A 10138-nucleotide genomic window follows, 5' to 3' on the forward strand; every position below is an offset into this window, starting at 1 on the left:
TTTGGTTAACACTAAATGTATAAACTCAAGATTCAATTTTGATTTGTGATAAAAATAAAAAAAAATCACAAAGAAGTCAATTTCAAATTTTGATTTAAACATAATAATAAATTAATTTTACTTTGCAATAGAAAATTCAAAAAGAAATTAATTTTAAATTTCAGATTCATGGTCTACATCTATATTTTGGAGAGCGGTTTTACGTGAAACACAGTTCTCTAATCTTACACCTATACTTTGGAGAGCGGTTTCGGCGTGGAACCACTCTCTAATCTTAACATTTGAGAGCAGTTGTTTAACCGTTTTCTTAAATATAATACATCAGAGAGCTAAAGATTTTAGAGCAATTTTAAACGCTCTCTAATTCAAAACGGAACCACTTTCAGATCTATGTTTTGACTTAGTGTAAGTTTGAGTACAATAATTTCAATGTACTTCCAAACATTCTTAAAAGTTTGTCTGAAAAAGATCATTTCCAAGAAATTCTTTACACTTCTATGAGTCTTTTTAGTACTAAAATTAAATTAATAATGTCCTTAGCTCTTACGACAACCTACTTAAGATGATTGAGATTTTAGATACTTTATTGTGTTCTTTCACATCCAATAGCTCTTTGAGTATGTTCTTTGGAGAGGCCTCCTTCGGCATGCTTTTGTTGATTCGAGTACACAATCATCACCTCATAGCATTGTTACAACCTGTAGCATCAAAGAAAATATGATCGTTCTTTTATGAAATTACACAAATTCTCCAACCTTATTACTATTTTTCTTTTCACTATGTTCTTTACCTCTCTCCCTTTTTCTTAATTCTTGTTAGCATCTCTAGTATCATAGAAGTATAAAGGTAAATTCCAAGGAACCAGAGTGATTTTGCTACAAAATCTGTTAACAAAAGGAATGTGATTTTAGAAAAACAATACTATATATACAACCTGGATTGGTATTTATTAAGTTGTAAATGGCCATTTCATGTGTACAACATATTAGATAACTCGTCAATGCAAGGTATTGGTTTTACAAATGTACAATACAGATAAGCCTTCATATTTATCAGCTAATTTCACTCAAATCTTTTTTATAAACTACACCAACTTGTCAGTTAGCCTAACCACAATGGTGGCACAACCATGGAATGTGCAAAAGAAACATAAATCCAAAAGGCTACATTCTTTCACTCATAATTCCATAGAACTCTCATCAAATAAGGACATATATGGAGTCTTTAAGTTTTATGGATCAAAGTAAAACTGCAAATGAATTCTTTAATCGTTCTCTTTAATAAAGCTTAATAATAACCTATGGCTCAAAATTTTCAGTGAGTAGAATATTCTCTACCTAATATCTCTACGAATGATTAGCATGTGACAACTCTCACACGGACAAATCATATCATCAGCTATTCCCAGAGCAATTATATACCTTTTACTCCAATCAAATGTGTTTTGATCTGAACCTAGAACGATATTAAGATAACAAGAGGCTAATTACACATATTAATGTCCTATGTTACAATACAAGACACCCAAAAGATAAAATAAAGGAAAGAAATTCTATTTTGCAATATGTATAAAGAACATTAGGTAAACCTCTTATTACCTTTACACATATCTAACATCATAAGTTATTGTTGTGCGCAGTACTCAAATTCGAGCGATAATTACCTTATATACTGCCAAGTTTGTATTGGAAGACTTTATTAGGCATCAACAGAGGTCACTGAGAACTCAAGTGTTCTGTATTGCACAGATTATGTCCCATTCTTGTTGCTGAATGATGGTTAATCTGACTGACATATTCTTCATTTGTAGCCATTGCATTGTTTGGTGTTGTTACAAATCCATCTTCTTCTAATTCTGCGCCAACATATTGTTGCACTACCAACACTGAAGCAGTGGCTGCAAAATCTGATGAAGCTAAAAAATCCCCAATTGCTCCTAACTCTGGACATTCACTCCAATCAGTAAGTCCTGCAGTGAGTGGTGATATCATTCCTTGGCCTCTACCAACTATGAAAAGGTCGTGAACATCATCCATTGACCTTATTGCTGCCACTGTTTGCTCCCCATTGTTAACAATCTTCTCAACAAAAGTAACTGAATCATCATCTACATGACTCATTCTAAACCAATGTATAAGCTTTTCATCAATTTGCTTCTCTATATCCTTATCTGTTTCCACTCTCAATTCCTTTGGTTCATTTGGGTGGACACTATGATGCGTCACTTCTTCCCCTGAAACAAAACGCATCACAGTGAGGTTTATCCCTGGATGTTCTGACATCCTCCATCCATAGCTCAATGCTTCTCTGTCATCAGGTCCTCCAAAAAACAACACAGCTACATGATGAGACAATTGATCTGAAGCCAAATGGTTAGAGCCATTTAAGCCTCTATCTACTAGAATCCCAACTGAGCAAGGTGCATAGTTTAGTACATTTTGGTTTACATTGCGAAATGCAGTGTTTGTAGCTTCCATTGCACCATCAACTGTTTGTTGTTTATGAAAAGGAATGATTATTAAGGCAACAAGCTTGTCTCGAGCCAAGTTGCATATGTCCTCATGCATTGTGGAATAAGGGGACACTGCAGTCAAGGGCTGGATAGAGATGTAATCAGCATGTTGCTCATAGTTTTCAAAGGCGTTGATTATATGGTTTGTTTGAGCTTGAGTTCTATTAAAGCCGTTGTGGTCTGATTTTGTAGGGTTATGAACAACGAGCATTGCAGATGTTCGACCAGTAAGTTCCACCAAGTGGACCACATAAATGCATATCGGGGACTTCTTTGTCGGATTTGAGGCTTCAAGGAGGTTAATTATTGTTGGCACATTTCTAGGGGTATGGATACACCCAAGAATTCTAAACTCTGCATCTGTTTTTGACATCTGAATCGTTCTTCTTTTGTATGATATGAGCCCCTTTGATGGTTTATATATAAATGATATCCCAGGTACAATTATTCCGGTCATTAGTACTGTTATAATCATCATGGATGCAAATGATTCTTCTGTCAAAACCTGAAAGAAAAATTGTGATTGACCAACAATTATTGTGAACAAAAATCCCAATAACTTGATAAATTATTCGATGAAGACATGAGAACGATTTTATATTACATTTCTAACACACTCAACATGCAAAAGCACCTTTTTGCTACTTACCTTTTATTGAAGTTAAATTTTATTAGAAGAATGGGGCAGGGAATCAAGCTGACTAGAGTCATAGAGGCTTTCATTATGTCATGAATATTTAATCCCCAAAACTTAAGCTATTAGTTAAATAAACACGAACATTTTTATATTATGTGCCTGATATTAGCACAAGTACTCAAGTATTGTAAATCGGCTAGTACCTTCTGGTCCTTGCCAATGTTAAGGACGATAACTTCAACAAGGCCTTTTGTGTTCATGAGCAAGCCAAGGACTGCTCCTTCACTAATTGACATTTGATAAGTGACTGCAACGGCTAAAGTTCCAACGACTTTGCCAACGCAAGATAGAACAACAAGCAAGATCAAAATTACCCATGCATTGATCCCTTTGATGAGTCTTAAATCAGTCTTTAGCCCACTATTTGCAAAAAATAGAGGGAGCAGAAGTCCTGAACTAAAGTCTTCAAGCCTTTCAGCAAGTGCAAGTCCAAGTGGCCCATTTGGGATTGTCAAACCAAATATAAAAGCTCCCAAAATTGAATGGGTTCCAATAGCATCAGTGATGAAACCTGAGATCATGACACCAGCTAATATCATACAAATATGGAAATCACTGAATGTTTCACCTTCTGGGGTGTTCCTTATTATCCATAAGATCATAGGCCTCACAGCAAAAATATTAAAAGCCACAAATGCTGCACTTGACAATAAAATCATCAAGGAAGTCAAAGAAGGTTTTTCATGCTCTATCATAGTAATGGATATAGCCAAGAGCACCCAAGAAAACATGTCATTAATGATTGCAGATGAAAGAGCAACTCGTCCAATCTCTGTGTTGACGAGTTTGAGCTCTGCAAGGATTCTAGCAAGAACAGGAAATGCAGTGATAGAGAGAACAACACCAAGGAATATGATGTAAGCACCTTTGTTCTTGTCATTATCAGTGAGTTTGATGAAAAAGAAAGAGAAGACACCTCCAATTGCAAAAGGCAAGACCATACCAGCAAATGCTATTGTCACTGCTTTTCTACCAATGCGTTTTAATGAAGAAGTGTCCATTCCCACTCCCACCAAGAAGGTAAACAAAAGAAGACCAATATTTGCCATTGCTTCTGTTATGATCACACTTCTTAGAGGAAACACTGCTTCAGAAAATGCTTTGTTTCGTCCAAGAACCGAAGGACCCAACACTATGCCTCCCTACCAACATGCATGCATGCATGCATGTAACAACATAACATTAGTTATGATTTTTTATTTTTGTTATATATATGTGTGTTTACATATATACTAATTGCATGCGATGAAAACTTTGTAATGGTAGAGGGACTAACCATGATTTCAGCAATGACACGTGGCTGACGAACAGGCTTGAGTATGAAGACGAATAAACGGGTGACAGTCACAACTAAAATTATTTGGAGGATGAAGACGGGGAGAGCATAGTTAAAAGGGTTATCACTTTGCCATATCCCATTTGTTGTTACCATAACTGGTGAATAGCATGTTATATCTTTTGTTTCGTTTAATTGAAATGTCACGTCTTTCCCTTCCATTCTTTAATCACCACTGCTTCTAATATTGTCACAGGTTGCACTTGCTGTTATACTCAATCACAACATTATACAGAGCCTTCTTTCATGTGTCACTTATATGCCATTACCTGAGTTTTTATGCGTCCAACAGTCATTGAGCTTTGCTTGCAAAAATTGAATGGAATAGAGTATATAGTTTGGATGATAGATAAATTGAAAGTGAGAAATATGAGGAAAGATGAAAGAATAAGAGATTACTTTTGCATTTGTTTTTTGGATGACAATTAGGAATGAAAAGAAAGGTGAAGAGGAAAGAAATCACGTTCGTTTTTGTTTTGGTGGTTGTCCACTCAAGTGGGAGCTCTACTTAATTCCCATGGCTTATGTTGGGGTCTCTATTTTAAGAACAATAATGATAGGCACTTGAGCACTTGGAGGCACGTGTGGGATTAGGATCCTCTCCATTGGCTATGCTATTTATTTTTAATTAAATCTTTTTATTAGAAAAATCCTTATTTTAAATAATAAAAATATATGTATTTATTTTGAAAAGATCATAATTTTTTAAAAGACTTAAGTATGCTTTTAAATTTTTTTACTATATTTGATATGTGATTTTGATCGTTTAATATTTTTTATTTAATGTTACCAAAACTGGAAAATATAGAATGGTTTGTTTGTAAACACTTTATATAATAGAAAATCATAACATTATTTAAACATAAAAAAATTGATAATATATGTAATATAGCATGCAAATATTTTTATTTCTACTTTTTTTATATCGTTTAATATTACACTATAAAAGTTAAGGGAAATGTATTTTCACTATTTCACAACGAGAAGGTTACAAGCGAATTTATATTTACAATTTGGAAAGCTAATACAACAACTTGAAAGAGATAAATAAAATTTATTATTAGAAATTTCAACAACAATCCATTTGTTATTGACAAAACTTATTAAAAAATTATATAAGTTTTACTTTTAATTTAATAATTTTCATTAATATTTTTGATGAATTTAAACTAAAAATTTGTAATGTATTTGAAAAAGTTTGTTAAAAATATATTTTTTAACTATTCGCTTTATTACAACAGATAAGAAATGATTACAAAAGATAATGTAAGTTACGAGATAGAGTCAGTGATTACACCACCCATTATCAATTTTATTGGAAAAACACTATTTTGCAAATTCTTGTTGAATGAAACCATAACAGAACTCTTTATTCCTTATAAGTTGAATGGAATCAGATTTATTGTTGGTTCATTGACTATAACAATAGTAAAAGACATAATCATCAATTTAACTCTTTAAAGTTATATGTATAATTATTTTCTACAAATTTTAATTATTAAATTAATTTTTCAAATATTTTTATCATTATTCTATTTTTTTTCTTAAAAACAAAAAAAATAGTGCTATATTAAATCTTGAAAGAACTAATTTATTGACATAGTAAATTCTGTAAGGGTGCATTCTCAAATCTACCTTAAGCTTTCTCTCAGCCCCTCACTACGTGAGATTGCATTCTTCTTCCTGCTGCTCACAGTAACTCCAGTAATTGTCAATATCACTTCTCACATGATATATAGCATGCAATCTTGATGATGCCATATTTATAAACCCATAGCAAAATTCCCATTAATAAAAAAATGGAACTTCCTGCCGTGTACAAAATAAACTTTGTAGCTGAATACAAACGTTTCTTCTCCCCTCCCCCACACATAGATAAAAGTAGATAAACGGAAATTAATTCTAATTTCCACATGATAGAAAATGATCCTATTTGACCACTATATATTGCTAACATCAAGAAATAAAAACTGCCTTTGCCTATGTGTAGGGATAAAAATAGGCTAAACTTCTCACATGAGATATAGCATGCAAATCTTTATGATGTCATGCCACTACAAAATTCTGCCTTTGCCTATGTGTAGGAATAAAAATAGGCTAAACTTCTCACATGAGATATAGCATTCAATCTTGATGATGTCATATTAATAGTCACTATAAAATTCTGCCTTTGCCTGTGCGTAAGAATAAAAGTAAGCTAAAGTGTCAAGTAGAAACCTACGGTCTGACTTATTTAATTAATAGGCTTAATTTAAACTTTTTAAAAAGTTTAATTAATTAAATAGTCAAGTTTTAACTTAATAAAAAGTTTATTAGGCTTATTAGAATGACTTATTTAAAATTTATAAAATTTATTATAATATATTAAATCAATTAAATTTTAAAATAATAAAATCTTAAATTAAAAACTCTAAGCTTTTTCATCAGAGGTAAAGAATATCTTTACTACATATTCTCTAAAAAAGAAAACTCTATTTGCTGGAACTTTTTACATATCTTATACGCATAACACTTATTTATATTGCGTTGTCTTGATTACGTCTAATACTAGTTCGTCTCATCTCATCTCATATATTTTTACAATTTTGCGTACTTATTTATGTTATATCATTTTTTTAATAGTTTATTTAGAAATAAGCTTTGTGATTCTTAAAAAATATAGTCTATTTATAAATAAATTTAATGACCTATTAAATGTCTTGATATAAAGTAGATTATTAAAAAAATTAATAAGTCAAATCAGGCTTTTAAAACGGAAGGTTAGCCTTAATAAAAAATCTATAACAAATAATAAGTCAGACTTAGATTTCAAAATTATTAGACAGGCTAAGCCTATTTATACAAAATCTAGTCTAACCTAACTTATTTTTATTTTTATATGTGTGTTTCACGTAAAAGAAAAATTTTACATAATTTAATAACAAATCATTATAATTTTTTAAACGTATGTATAAAATATATAATAAAAATTTATATAAAGAATATTTATTAAAAATTATATAATTAAAATTATTAAATTTAATGTATGAATAATATTAAACGTTAAAATCTTTAATAAAAATTTCCTATGTCTTAAATTTTTTTATCATGTAATCATTATACATCCTCGCAATAACATCCTCACCAACTTTTTTTTTTTCATTTAGATCGGTTTCATTTCATTGTGTTTTCCCTTATAATATGCAATGAAAATGGAATGGCAACTACTTGTAGGTTGGGAATGTGAAGACCTGCTCGAAGTTAGTCCCTAAAAGTCGTCAAGGTGCATGTTCTCTCTAAAATTTCAATATGTTATAAAATATTGGGATGATTAAATTTGCTCTTAAATTTCAATATGATATAGAGTATTAACAACACATTATTTACTCGTAATCAATTTCTGAACCTAAACTCTAAATTGTTGTCCATGCTTCTTTTGATCTAACTGCACCATTTTCTTGCGATAGTAGCGAATATCATGGAGTAATAAAAACACCATCCAGAACATGACACGCCACTGAACTTTAGAAAGAAAAATGTTTTGTCTACATTAAAACAAATGCAATTGCATTTATTTATAGGATGTGCTTTTAAATGCTTACATGAAAAATAAAAGAAAATAAGTGATAAATCTAATTATATATAATATTATATATGATATCAATATTTTAACAGTAAAATTATTTTCAAAATGTAAATGAATAATAGAGGGGCTGGCGCTGAGACACACTCATTGTCTGCTTCTGCTTCTCTGTCTGTCCGCTCAAAGACAATAGGTTCCACATGTGCTTTCTTAGACGATAAATTACATTTTTTTTTTCTATATTTTTGTATGATAAAAAGATTATATGAAGAGAAGAATTAGAAATATAAGATAAGATAAATTATGCGACTGAAAGAGACATATAAACTGATAGCTTAATTAATTGTAGGAAATGACGTCTACCATTCGGTGCAATCACGAATAAAACAACTGAAATAGGCATTCCAAATTATATAAAAAGTATAAAGTAGTTATGTATAAAGGAAGTTACAATAGAAAAAGATACAAAACTATCGAAGCTGCATTTTCGCAAGCAAAGTATCCTCTTTGACGTACGAGGACGTTTAAAAGGTGACAAAAAAGGCATTACCTAATTAAAATAAGTATATATATTATCTTTGTACTCCTCTGCATGTAATTGTAGAGACTTCCTAATCTGCCTTTCAAAATACATATAATTACCAAAATTCTAACATGCAATATCCCAATATTTATATCGTTCAATCTAATTAGGCAAGCTTATAATTTCTTCAAGATCATCATCTAACGACATATAAAATTCGTCTAGCCATGAAAGTTCTGTTCCACTGTCATCCTCATCGCTGTAACAGCTTACACCTTGTTGGGATTGAGACCTCTTCTTTTCATAGACTCTGCACAAAACCCATTTGCTCCTATTTTGATCCTGTGTTATTGCACAACACATCGGAAAATTAATACGAATAATTAAATTTCTTCAGTTTTCCATGTTTTGTACAAGTTGTTGATTGACTTAATTAATTGAGAAAATCAAAATCACTTACGGATTTTCGTCTCCCACGAGTACTTCCACAAGATGCAGTGTTAAATCCAGATGAGGAAATATGATATTCTTGCATGACCCAAGTGGTTTCAGTGCCTTGTGGAGCTTCACCAAGGTTGAACACGAGGTACTTCTTGATCCCGACTTTGTCATCAGAGGATGATACTATAGGTTTTGTGACTTCTATTTCCTTCCAATATCCATTTTCAGTGGATCTATTTTCCTTCCCTTTGGTGAAAAAATAGTGTTGATTTCCACTTGACAACGCTTTACCTATATAAATATATATATAACAAAAACAAAAGATACATATAAACACCAGACATATTTAGTTTTTTTTTTTTCGGCTGGGGAAAACATTTATAAGACATGGAATTTGATCCATGCATGCGTATATATGGTTATGTCACTTGTTGAAAAATTTAACAGCAATCAGACAATGATAGAGACATACCATTTAATTCCCATGGAAGGAGAAGAGAGAGGTCAAGCTCTGGTATGATGTTGGGATGGGATGGTAGAGAAGCCTTGGGATAAAGAAAGTGAAGGATGAGTTCTTCATCAGTTGGAGAGAAGCAAAAGCCAGGAGGAAGGTTGACACTTCCACTAGCCATCTTTTGATATTTTTCGTTTTTAGAAGGACTGGCACTTAAGTCAAGTTTGTCAAAGTTTATAGTTACTTAGAGAGAGGGAGAGGGAGAGGGAGAGAGAGATTTTGAGTGATTGTGATTCAGAAGAAGAATTGAGTTTCAAGAAGAAAGTCGGCGTTGCGTGGAATATCACGATAAGAAAGTAGGGCCACAGAAAGCTAACAACAGAAGTTGCGTTGTAAGTGATAATTTAACTTAGGGTTACACTTCTAATTTATAAACACCCATCAATTTTTATTTTTTTTTATTTTTATAAATTATTTAAAGTTTTGTTAACAAGTGTCTTTAAAATATTGATTAAGATATTAATAAATATTTTTTTTATTTTGATTTCCTAATCAGTATTTTAAGATAATAGTTAGCTTTTTTCATTATTTATTATATATTTTTTAATCTCTT

The 10138-nt window shown here is 31.5% G+C and overlaps 2 protein-coding genes across 2 annotated transcripts; both read right to left on the reverse strand.

The window, feature by feature from the left end:
* Window positions 1-1715: 1715 nt before the first annotated feature.
* Window positions 1716-4707, reverse strand: LOC113855698 (cation/H(+) antiporter 15-like). The gene is made up of 3 exons (XM_027487329.1): window positions 4486-4707; window positions 3353-4351; window positions 1716-3017 (listed from the first exon to the last, which is right to left on the reverse strand). Exons 1-3 carry the CDS (start codon window positions 4705-4707, stop codon window positions 1716-1718), a joined length of 2523 nt encoding a protein of 840 aa, XP_027343130.1.
* Window positions 4708-8495: 3788 nt separating this feature from the next.
* On the reverse strand, window positions 8496-9816 carry LOC113856486 (NAC domain-containing protein 104-like). Its single transcript, XM_027488318.1, has 3 exons — window positions 9544-9816; window positions 9091-9362; window positions 8496-8972 (listed from the first exon to the last, which is right to left on the reverse strand). Exons 1-3 carry the CDS (start codon window positions 9701-9703, stop codon window positions 8793-8795), a joined length of 612 nt encoding a protein of 203 aa, XP_027344119.1. The 5' UTR covers window positions 9704-9816; the 3' UTR covers window positions 8496-8792.
* Between the last annotated feature and the right edge of the window lie 322 nt (window positions 9817-10138).

Source organism: Abrus precatorius, unplaced genomic scaffold (genome assembly GCF_003935025.1).
Source record: "Abrus precatorius isolate BTA unplaced genomic scaffold, Abrus_2018 Scaffold11, whole genome shotgun sequence".
Classification (NCBI taxonomy): Eukaryota; Viridiplantae; Streptophyta; class Magnoliopsida; order Fabales; family Fabaceae; genus Abrus; species Abrus precatorius.